General features: G+C 39.3%; 1 protein-coding gene across 5 annotated transcripts in view; it reads right to left on the bottom strand.

Annotated features, from left to right (window-relative positions):
* LOC128529510 (sorbin and SH3 domain-containing protein 1) overlaps window positions 1-12,473 on the bottom strand; it is a 54,389-nt gene that overhangs the window by 5,758 nt on the left and 36,158 nt on the right. For 4 of the 5 annotated variants that reach the window (XM_053503052.1, XM_053503055.1, XM_053503053.1 and 1 more), the window contains 9 exons: window positions 11,134-11,309; window positions 5,549-5,634; window positions 4,100-4,267; window positions 3,869-3,915; window positions 3,193-3,307; window positions 2,969-3,094; window positions 2,358-2,552; window positions 1,379-1,927; window positions 154-252 (listed from right to left, as the gene is read on the bottom strand). In XM_053503052.1, coding sequence (XP_053359027.1) covers window positions 154-252; window positions 1,379-1,927; window positions 2,358-2,552; window positions 2,969-3,094; window positions 3,193-3,307; window positions 3,869-3,915; window positions 4,100-4,267; window positions 5,549-5,634; window positions 11,134-11,309 — 1,561 coding nt within the window. The remainder of the gene's footprint in view (window positions 1-153; window positions 253-1,378; window positions 1,928-2,357; window positions 2,553-2,968; window positions 3,095-3,192; window positions 3,308-3,868; window positions 3,916-4,099; window positions 4,268-5,548; window positions 5,635-11,133; window positions 11,310-12,473) is intronic. The other variant, XM_053503057.1, reaches the window with a different exon arrangement.

Here is a 12,473-nt window from a genome sequence, read left to right as displayed (position 1 = left end):
AGTACAAATGACTGAATTAGTTTTTGGATAAAGTAGTACTATTTTATTACTTCTCTTAATGTTAATAAAACATCACATAAATAAAATCAATGCATGAACATATATTTATCTTATTTGTTAGATTGAGAATATTATGGATTCTGTAAGAGATACCGTGAATGAGTTGGCGTTCATGTTGTTGTCCTGGATGTCAAATAACATGACCGGACTTCTCGAGGATCTCCCGTGGTAATCTCCTTCATTCTTCAAAGGCTAAGAAAAAACAAGAATATTAAAAGGACCAGTCATTAAGCTCCATAATTAGTTTTTATCAATGGAAGGAAAAAGATGGTTAAAGTTGTCCTGAGTTTTCAATCAATTACAAATCGAACAGCTGACCAGTTATCAATATTCAGCTTTTAGCTGCACCATTAATTCATGAAGTGCTTCATGTTCTGTGTCTTACAACAGCTTCATACTGTATTATAGTGCTGTGAAAGGGAATGTGGGTTAGTAACAGCCACCAAATTTCTTGCTGCAATCATAAAAATTCACATTTCACATTTCAGCTCCATGTGCTCCAAACAATGGAAAGAGGAGGAGCTCACTTTAGCAACAGTATACACGCAAACTTAAGCCTTTGAAAAAAATATATATTTGATGATAAAAAGTAACATAAACTTACAGAGAAGTGTCATGGCAAGTTTTTTTTTATTTAACAAACCATACATATCAGTAGGTGCTTTCATACACTGGCATTATGTCTCTCTGTTCTTGTTACCAAAAGTATCGAAGTCACAAAAACTTGTACAAATGATAATCTTAATAATTATTTCTTCCTATGTAACTTTATCTTATTAATTTTCTCATTTTGTCAAGCATGACTTTAACCTTTACCCCTCCTCATTAGTATATCCTGTTACCTATTTATGACCTGTGATTTACTTTAGACGCACCCAGTGTAAGAAAACATGAAAATGATCCAGCTTGTATTGTCTGTTATATAAGATAATGATAACTAAGCTAGATGTAACCTGATGCAGAACAACTCATACCATCCTCACGTTATATCTTCCATGACACATTATGATATGTTTATGTTACTCTTTTGGTCCAGGTTTCCAGTAATGTGTTATTAAAATTTTCAAGAAACCTAAAAGCACACACTGCATGAATAAACCTTGACATGCAAAAGTTTTAAAACAATCTAGGCCATGCAGCCATTCCGTTCACAAACATGTATCCATAAGGTGAAAGCTTTGCCTCAAATGTGTAACCAACTTTTACCACATAACCACTGCCTCAAACTGTTAGGTCTAAAACTAATACTAGTGGTAACTCTGGATTAACAAACATTGGTGGCATTTGGAATAAGCACTGCACACCATGCAGGAGATACCTCTGCTGGACTATATCTCCAGCTGCATGGCGCCTTTCGGGAGCCGCCAACCCTGTTCAGCTCTCCCCCTTCACCCTCCTGCAGCTCTGAATCCAGCCTTCTTCCTCCACCCAGCCATCCCTCCATGCCAGCACCCCCACATGGACTCATACTACGTGATAGACGTGGTGAAGGAGGGAAAAGGAGGAAATCCTCCCCTTGTGGAGGGGTGAAAGTGAGGAACGGAGTGGCAGAACAGGGCCGGGGTGGATACGGAGGAGGCAGAGGGGAGGAGGATGGTGAGGCCATCGGCGAGATGCAATATGGGCTGCTGGTGATGGGGGGCACCGGACTGGCAGAGTGTGAAGGTGGCAGATATTCACCCAGATGATAGGCGGTACTGGGAAGAGGAGGCAGAGGAGGAGTTGGGGCAGCCGGGGGGCTAGAGCTCATACCTCCAACTGTCAGAGAGATCCATTCATTGGATATGGCATGGACCTCAGGAGAGACAGAGCGGCGTGCTGAGCGTGGCAGGGGAAGAGGAGCGGTGCTGAGACGGGTACGCACCGGCTTTGGGATCAAGAAGGTGGGTAGACAAGCAGAAAGTACAGAGGCAAAAGAGTGTAAGGCATTAAACATACAAAGTAAAGATAATAATTAAAAAGGCAATAAACGCGTGTATGACCCTTTAATTGGTAGTTAAAAATAATATATATATTTTTCCAACAAACTAGGCTAAGGGTTCTACTTAACATATGGTAGTGTTTTATCTTTTTTTTTTCTTTGTCATATTCCCTTCATTTTTTTACCCTGGCATGTGCACACACTCAAGGAGATTTTATTTGTCATTTTAAATACAATATATTCATATTAATGATCCATACTCGAATATACGATATTGAGAACAGAGGAAATTTAATTCCCACTCCATAGCTCTGTGAGAAGAAGCACATTCATCAAAGTAGGACATGGTAGGAGAAGGCCTGTAGGTGGCACTCACCTGTGGGGAGGCATTTGTGCTACGATGTGGGGATTGGCAAAGAGGAGGATCTGGGTAGTCCACTCCGTTTTTAACACGAGGCTTTTTGTGCACCTCCACATAAGTGACTGGGAAAATGCCTTGGCGGTTGGTGCCTGAAACCTTTCCTTCAAACCAGTTTTCATCCACCCTACGAATGAGTGTTATCCGTTCTCCCTGTAGAAGGGGAAACAAAAATTAGAATCAACAATCACCAAACGATCATCACGATCACATTGATTAGGAATGAATCTATGGCAGCTTTGATAATTAGGCCCACTATCATGTTTTTACTATATGCAGCACATTTTGGAAAGAATACATTTACAATTCTATTATACCAAAACAACAGTGCTGCACAATAAATAGTTAGCTAGGTACTGTAAATATATAATACACTTACATCGAAGAATGTAACAAATAATGTAGAGTGATCTACAACCTGGCACACGATCACCACTTTGTTTGCATTTTCAGGCATTTTCCAATCACCATGTAAAATACCATTTAAAGTCCAAATAGTGTAACCCTGCAACGTTGCACAATGCCTGGGGCCACCTGGGTGTTTTGACCCACAGCTGACCCATGGTTACCTTTCTAAACGACATCTCGACAGCTGTGTCTCCAGTGAAATTAAAGCGGGCAATGGCCTCTCCATACTCCAGCACTTGAACTGGAGCACTCTTTTTGGGCTGGGCTTTTTCTGTCGGGGGCAGGAGCTAAAGAAACATAAGCGGTGAATGCGGTGTAACCCTAACCAGATGCAGATTTAATTTAACAGAATATTATAAAGCTTCGGCAAAATGAGCGGGCAAACCTCAACATAGTTGCGTGGGAAAATGCCAACTCTACCATGATGCTCTCCTTCGTACCAGTTTTGGTCTACCTGCCGAACGATGTACACAATGTCTCCTTTTTGAAATGGCAGCTCCCTAAGGATGAAAGATGAAATTCGGTTAGGTAGTTAGTGCAAACTCTAGCTTTGTAACATTTTTTATGCATGCAGTGTAAACATTTTATTTTATTTTTATTATTTGTGGTTTGACAGCCTTGCTGAATGCTTGAATCTAACTAGTCAAAAAGTGTTAAATAAGTAACAGTAGCTCTTAGTATAGTTCAGGCATTAATGTTTATATGTATCTACTTTAAATGATATAGTTATCATTTAATACATGATAATTTCTATAGTAGTACATGGTGGAGCTGTGGATACTCAACATTGAACGTAACTATAAAGAGATTAAAAGTTTTTTTTGTGAACTAATTAAAAAATTCAAACATAAACATGCATAACATTTTTTTGTGTTGTATAGGATGACTAAGACACTCACAAAATGCTGATATTGGAGAATAATTAGCAGGTAAATCTCTTTGGGTTGGGATGCATTATTATAACAGCAAGTCTTATCGTACTAGCCAGACATAATAAAACTTTACCACTTATGCAAGTCAAAATGTCTCTAATATTGCACTTAACAAATGACTACACTCACTTTAATGACTCCGCTTTAAAGTTAAACAGGGCCAGGGCAGGTGTCCTCTGTAAACAACACATACAAGCCATATAAAATGATAAATCTGGGACATGATGCACATCATTAATGCAGACCATAATTTTACATGCAATACACTGTATAATTCATTGTAGCTAATCCTGCTGTACAATATTGTAAAGAAGCTATAGTCCTACATTCATGGTGCTAATCATAGCAATGAGAAGTCACCTCTGGGCCTGACTTTCTTTTCTCTGAGTCACTGATAGTGAGCAAGTCCCCAAAGCGCTCATTGGTGATGAACTGCTGATGTGTGAGGACTAGGCCTGCGTGCCGGCGTGAGGCGATGTCCGCTTCTTCTTGTTCCCGCTTCAAACGTCTCTGTGCCTCCAGAATTTTCTGGAAACAAATTATTTTAAATAAAGTAAACTCCACTGCTATAAGAGTTCATAAGTTCATATATTCAACATACCTACAACTCCAAATAATAATTTTACATATTCAAAAGCCCTTTAACAAGAAATCTTTTATGCAAACTAGCTAGGAAATAGGGCTTTGCTATAATTCTGCTGGTTTACAAAAAGACACTTCTTTTTTCAAATTAATTTATTTTAATTAACCGAGTACCAGGAGGACTTGCAAACTCCGGGCATAGACTCGAACCCTTAAACCCCGGAGGTGCAAAGCTATGGTGCTAACCACTACGCTAACATGCCACCATAAGCAGTTTGAGATTAGTATCACTAACAAGTGGTTTTCTTATAATCAAAAACTGTTTAGTTCAATCCTAAATTCTCGTCACACTATGCATGTAAAAATGTTCCTACTTTCACTATAATCATAGTTGTGATTTCTATTGTCGATTTTCATGATGCCACCTCACTTAGATTTAATGACTCTAATCACAGTCATTCATGATTTTCTTCCCAACCACATTTTCTCAGCAAAGTTGATGGTTGAAAACAATCCTTAAATGTTTTAATAATGTGTTGGACAGTTTTTAACCCAATTCCAGTAATTGTAATGTTTACTTTGCTTGATTACTTGGCCAGGCAGTGTGTAAAGCTTTAGTGTTTAAAAATAACAGCAATTAACACTTGATGCGTTAAGCAGTGTTACAGTACCTTGCTCCAAATGCATATAATGAAACAAATGATGCATGATATTTGCACAGTATATTTTTGAGTTACATATTTTTTTACCAGTATTTCCAACTCAATAACTGATGGTACTGTTGACATTCAAGCAATTTGTACCATGTGTGCAGTTATATATTTTTAGATGCAGGTTTACTCACTCATTCTCTGTTGCACTTATTTTGTACAGGGTCACTGGAGGCCTGAAGCCGATCCATCACAGGGCACAAACACGTACACACACACTATACATAATTTAGAAACACCATTTAACCTAATCAGCCTGTCTTTGGACTATGGGAGAAAACTGGAATACCCGGAGAAAACCCACCAAGTACCAGAAGAACATGCAAAGTTCACACATATACTGTAGACCCGAGGCAGGACTTGAACCCTTGGCCCTAGTTGTGTAAAGCCACATTGCTAACCACTACACTAACATGCCACCATAAGTAGTTTTACTGTAATAATAGATACAAATGGTATGTTTTAATGTAAAATATCTGTAGGATGAAAAGCAGATGGACAAAAATGAAACCCTTACTTCTTTGTCTCCGTATCGTCTGCGGGCCACCTCATCTGGGTTTTCTCCCTGATCTCCTTGGCTTAGCGGCTGTGAGGATTCGGAGTCTGTTTGAGAACAAGCAAAGTAACTCTTTGTTCCCTTGATAACTAAATCTTAAAGGATGAATTTAGTGTTCTTCAGCATGAAGAAAGAGTGCAGAATCAGGAAATACTCTCAGATACTGTTTCACCACACTCTTAACACCGTCACTGCACCAGTAATGAAAATGTTTATGAAGATCATTAATAAAAGATGTGACATGGATAATGCAGTTAGGAAGAGCACACAAGTAAATGAATCACTAAACTATGTAAACACAACAGTCTGCATGCTGCAACCACTGGGTTGCATGTACTGTAATACAATATATACGGTAGAAAACCATGTTAAAGTCTAGGAGGGGGAAATGTTGGATGGTAAGCCATTGTACATCGATAAAGGCAGGAAGATAACTGAAACTAGAAAAATAAGTATGAAATAACATACATTTACATACATCAAGTGCAAATGTATCAGAGAAAAAGATTACAGTGGAATGTCTCAGGGAAAAGAAGTCAAAATAAAACTAAACATATGCAATGGAGCTGTATGGGTATGTAGGCCCAGACCACCAACAACTATTAATCGTAACCCACTGATGTTACTCTAAAAATATATGGTTTATTACATAGGTTAAATAATCATCATTATGTTGTTTGTTGTAATTTTATTAAGTGATTGTTATTACATGCTATATTTCCATCCAGGTACGTAGCTGTCCTGTAACTTCAGCTACCAGTTAGTGGTTTCTGTCCACAATAATCTACAAAAATGTCTGTGTATTTAAATAAGCATTTTGAGATATGAATAAACACATGACATAACTGATGTAAAATGAATTTCTTTACACAAAATTAAAACTACAATACGATCTTTGCCTCATACCACACACATACAGTACGGAACCAATTAAGATGAACATCATGTCGTTCTGCTAAAAGATCACACAAAGTTGGTCACACACCGCACACCACTAACATGGAGAAAGTAAAGTCACTCAATGGTAAAAGGAGAGCAGACAGGAAAGAGGGTTCAAAGGTGGATGAGTGATCACAAATACAGCCATGACTGAGTGTGAGTAGGGACAGAGTGACACTCAAGAGGTTCTCATCATAGCCACCTCCATAGTGGTTTTTATTGGCATCTGAGTGTTCGGCATCGGTGACGTCATCACCATTGGCCCCATCTGAACCGTTACTGAGCCTCTCTAGCACCTCGAGAGAGGACAGACGCTGGGGGATGATGGGTCGCAGTCTGGACGAGAGCGCTCGATTCTCTGCAGTATCTCTGGCTAAGCTTTTTGCAGCTGAAAGAGTCTTTTTGGCCTGGAGATTGTGCAGGTTTTTCTGTAAGGAGAATGGTGCCGGACCCATTAACAATAAGTTTGTGGGAGGGCTTGATCGCTTCTCTGGTAGGCAGCTGCTCGCTTGCCGCTCATGCCTGAGGATAGTGGTGAAACGGGTGTAGGAGGCAGGACAGGAGCCTTTACACTTGCTGGCTTTGAGATGGAAGGGTAGGTGATCATGGTGATGGTGGTGGTGGTGCCCTGATACTGTGGGGTTAGGAAGCGAGAGACCAGGAGAGGAATTTTCCTCTGTAGTATTTTGCACACAGCTGTTCGGTTCTATTTTGCCATCAGTGTGTGAGAGTAAGTCTGTTCTTGAGCTATGGTTCTGGTTTGAAGATACAACACACACCACTGCCTCTTCACTGTCTGAGACTGAAGTCTCTTCTTTAGATGTTTGCTCCTGGCCACACACTATGGGACAATTGTTTACATTCACCGTCCCTGGTTTTATTAAAGATTCAGCAGATAGAGCCGACTGGAGCAAACAAGATGCAGGGGCGGGACTATGAGAGGGGCTAGAACCACTGGGTAGTGTAGGCATAGAGGCAGAACGTGTTGGGCCGGTGTTGGAGCATTGAATGATACGCTCAAACTCCATCACACGACAACTGACGGCATGACGGGGGATGTTTCTGTATCGCTCAGCAGTAATATCAGCGTCTGACCTTTCAAAAAGCGAGGCCAAGCTACGTACACTGGCATGAGGGCTGAAGCCTAACGATCTCGGCCTCTCGATATGGTGCATGTTCCTGTACAGGGTTGAAAATTCAGCTGTGCTCTTTACAGCTCCGTTGAAAGGCACGTTTTTGACAGCCGTGTTACCTTTGCAAGCAGTTTCTCGCAGGCAGTTGGCTTTAGTGTCTGAACTGAGCTCATGATAAGTGTCTGTTGTATCATCCTTTCCTGAGAGGCAAGATTCTTGGTGTAGATCCTCACAGCTGTGCACCTTGGCCCACACCGTTGCCTCAGCTCTCCTTTCCTGGCTCTCATCAGTAGATGGGGAAAAATTAGGCTTGAACTTAGAGGGGAGGATTTGGGGAATGCAGGCTTTGGCAGCAGATAGGGAGTTTTTAGTCTTGTTTTGAGTACCAAGTGGGCTACTGGCAAGAACTTTTACAGAGGAGCATGGTGAAATCACACAACCATTCCCACCTTTATAATCCAGTGGAAAGCATGCAGGGTAACAGAACAAACAGCAGGTTAGATTGTTCTCTCACTACTGTACATGAAGACAGACAGATATTACAATGGCATAATTAATTTTTTAATTAAAAATAATAAAGCATGTTAACACATGGAGAGACTATACCAATAGTTCTAATCAACTACAGATCACGGATACTCTAGGAAAGAATCTTTGTGTTTTTATGGGATTTTTTTTCTCTGATATCTTTCCAAAGGCCAAAAGATTGTTCTTTGAACTATATCTAATACCAGAAAAAACAATATGAGCAGAAAGACATGCACATGTGAAATACATCAAAAGAAACTATGATGCAATGGTAAAATAATAAAGAACTATAAATGTAATATATTTTTTAAATATGACTAAGGGGATTAACCACCTTAGCTGGCACCTGAGATCAAAATCAATGATAAATGGTGACAGATCACTGGCATCTCAGATATATTAAAGAACTAAATGCTTTCCCACTATAAAATTTGGAAAAAAATAATTTGGAATGCATATATTAGCACGAAAAGCACAGCCCCGGCTTCCAAAGCTTCTATTTTTTAAAGACAAGGCGCAAGGCAGTTCTTGAGTTGAAACTGCACCATAAAATAAATCTTAAATTCTCAGTTTCAGGCAACTTTCCTTTTTCATCTTCTCACAGATTCATGCTTTAGATAATCATAGACAGAAATAGGATCAAACTCATACCAATGAAGAATAATAAACTTTATAATATACTCAATGTATCAAGTGAGCTTTAGCTGCAGAAAGGTTTACATTAAAATGAATTCACTTACAGTTAACTTCCTGACTATGCCAAAGTAAAAACACTTGATCACTACACTTGCAGCGAGGACTTGGCTCACAGACAGATGCAACTGTTTTCTATACTCAAGTCTCTTCCAGATAAAGCTGACATGGGTTTTCCTATGACCCTTCCACAGTGCATCAGTAAGACAGGAAAACTGTCAGCTGTGGTAACACACTTACATAACGGCCTCTCTAATGGCTTCCATAAGTCTTTGTGACTTTAAGGAATTCTGAACCAAAGTTTTATGTGAGCTCATTACAACTCTCTTTCCTATCCTTAGCCAAGCATTCTAGTGTTACGTAGGATATTAATAAAAATACAGCCAGATTTTTTTTTCACGATTAGAGTATAGGAAAAAAAATGACTAAAATATGAAAAAAGGCAACTCCACCCTGCTAGAGGCATTAAAGTAATCTTTTAAACACACTCTAAATGCACAAATATGTCCCAAATATCTATAAAAAAAAAAATTGTTCATGTTTTAGTATATTCAAGAGACATAAAGAGAGTTTGATAATTGCTGCTATTTTGAGAACTTGATTAGTGACATTACACTTATGATTGACCATTTTTAATACATAAGTAATTGTTACCTTGGACTAATTGCTGTGGTATAAAAGCAATAAAACACTTCTTGCTGTTACTGCTTCAGCATTTATTATTTCTGTAATAGTGTGCCCTGTGATATTTTATTCCTTAGCTAATATACACACTAGAATAATTAAGCAAGAAACTAAACAACTACTCGCTTATGTTTAGTCTTGCACTAACATCCCTAAGCACAAACTCACCTAGGATACTAAAGATTAATAAAAAAAAAAAAAGACAACTACCTGTCTCTGAACAGGTTGGAGACAGCCAATGAGCACATGAGCGAGTTGCTTTGCCTCTGACTTATAATTAGTGCTGTGTTAACTATTAGAGGAAAGAGTCCTGGTCCCCTCTTGAGCCCCCATTTCCACCCACCTAACCTCTCCCGGGTCATGTCTAACTCAAATTCCATCCTCTGACCTCAGTCTGACAGCTGACTTCCTCATGCTTTGGCATCTCTGCATGTTTGGCATGTCCATCCCACCCCTCCAGCTCCAGTCACAAACACCAGATCCAAGCATTAATCTAAAGCAGCACTCGCTTCCCTTCACACTCCATATCAGAGCAGTCAGCAGAGCCGGCGTCAGGCTCCACTGTAGGAGTGGAGTGATGTTATAACTTAAAACATGGTATGATAAGTGTACGAGAAGAAATCACTGTGCTCTGTATACTGCGGTACCCCATATTAGAAGGTGATATGACCTTAAATCACATGGGAAAGCAGAGGCATTTTGGTATAAAAATTGCTAGATTATTGTTTATCAAGATCTCTCTTCGTATGAACTTTGGTGTTCGAACATCATAAGTAATTAAGTCAATATAGACTTAATTCATATTTTCGGCTAAAGAAGTTCCTGCGTAAGCCAGCTGTAAACTGGTGGGTGATCATTTTCATAGTATTCAGTGTCGGTGACATTAAGTTGTGGATAATATAACTATTGTGTATAACCATTACTATGGTTATTGGTTTTAATACTGCTGATGGTGTATTAATCCTGGAGTTAGATAGTTTGTTAATGTAGCTAAATATTATTTTCAACCTTCACCTGTTAATGCAATTTTTGCTTCACCCCTAAAACTAGCATTTTAATGGCATTATGGACCATATTGGTTTGCTACACTGGTATAATGTCACTCCAAATGTCCAAATATCTTATTCCAAAGCCCCCTTTCCACACCAGAGACACTCAGTATAGTGACCCACTATATCAGCCGTTCAGCCGTGTGTCTGGATCGTAAAGCCAAAAGCACACAGCCTCCATATGAGACACAGGTGACTAAAGGTCAGGCCATACATCTGTTAGGTGTCAAGTGTGAAAAAACTGTCAGCTTCAAGGGAACACAGGGAGACAAATGAGCAGTGTCGCTCAAGTGATATTGTGGAGAAGGAATGCGATGATGATAAGATGAGTAGGGTTAAAAGGAGAAGTCATTCACTGTCCCAGCTTTACAAACCATTAATACAAGTGCTAACATATATGTATCCAAAGCAGGATTACCAGAAATACACACACACACTCACACAGGCAAAGTTAAGCATTAGCATTCCTGGACTCAGGTTTAACAAGGATGTTGATGGACAGTGAAGGCTAGGATCCTACCTTTAGAAGACGTACTGGGATGACGTTTGTTAAGCGCTCGCAGCCCTTGCAGTGGGATGTCGCCACCCTCTAGGACACTTTTGTAAATGTGCCGATCGCATTCCGGAGCTGCATGCCCAGCGTCAGCCGAGCTGCTTTCCTTTGCCGCCACACTGGGGCCCGGTTTACATGCCGGGCTGGCAGCACAGACAGACAGAGACAGACAAAAATAATCAGATATATTTTACTGGCATGATTACTAAACAGTGGTATGTTTATCACAGTATGAGAAACACAAAATGAATGGCAAACATATTACTGGAACAGATGTTGTTACAGCTTCCACCAAATGCAGAGTATTACGAATATTATATATGATTCTATTTATATAACATACCTATTGCATTATTATATTATTATAACAGGTGGATAAGGACTTCAAATGCTCAAATGTTCAAATTTATGGCACATAATGCAAAAGAACTTTTAATTTATCATCGATAAATACTGACATATATCATGGCCATGAATGATGCTGAAAATTATTTTTAGTCCTTTAGGGACTAATGTGTTTCTGATAATGCCTACTAAGCGAATCTCTTGGCTCTCTTTCAAGCCTGAGTGGTTGCACCTTGATATTGATGAGACAGAAACAGCTGCTTTATACCTCATCCCAGGCATTCCTGAGAGGCCATAGGTTCAGTGCTTCAAAAATGTGTCTAAAGCTTCCCACATGGAGTTCATGGCATAAACGTGGACTTATTTTCCATGGATGCTCCCCCAGACTATGCTATCTTGGATGTGCGCCTGTTAGATTATGCTCTATAAACAACCCTGGTCATAAAAGTACACAATACGCCAGTAAATATGTCAAACCCTGAACAGACTTAGGTTTACATAAAAATAATAATTGTAAAAAGTGCACAATACATTTATGAAATGATTTATTTAGTAGTGGAGAAGGCTAAGTTATAATTAAACTAAATATAAACACACAGGAAGAAAATAAACAAATGATTTGAGAGTAGGTTAAAGCACAAGAATGATTTCAGGCTCTAAGTTGAGGTCAGTGGTCTGCTATACTTTTATCCCTAAAGGCTGCTTATTCACCAGTGTAATGAGTGCGGCGTCAGACCACAGCCCTCAAACACACCCTCCTTTCATTGCAGCATGCATGCTAAAATCATTCGGACTAAAATGTCCTGCGCAAGAACTACAACTCAACAAAAGCATTACTGTTTCTAAAACTTAGCCCATTTTATAATATACTTTAGATAGAGTTCTAGTTGTTATGAGATTATACATAATTTGGATAGCATGAATCTGTTAACAGTTAGAGTACAGAACAGGCTAAATGTTTG

Source organism: Clarias gariepinus, chromosome 8, assembly GCF_024256425.1.
Source record: "Clarias gariepinus isolate MV-2021 ecotype Netherlands chromosome 8, CGAR_prim_01v2, whole genome shotgun sequence".
In the NCBI taxonomy this organism is placed as follows: domain Eukaryota; kingdom Metazoa; phylum Chordata; class Actinopteri; order Siluriformes; family Clariidae; genus Clarias; species Clarias gariepinus.
The sequence above is the reverse complement of the archived record's forward strand: the minus strand, read 5'-3'. Positions and strand labels throughout refer to the sequence as shown.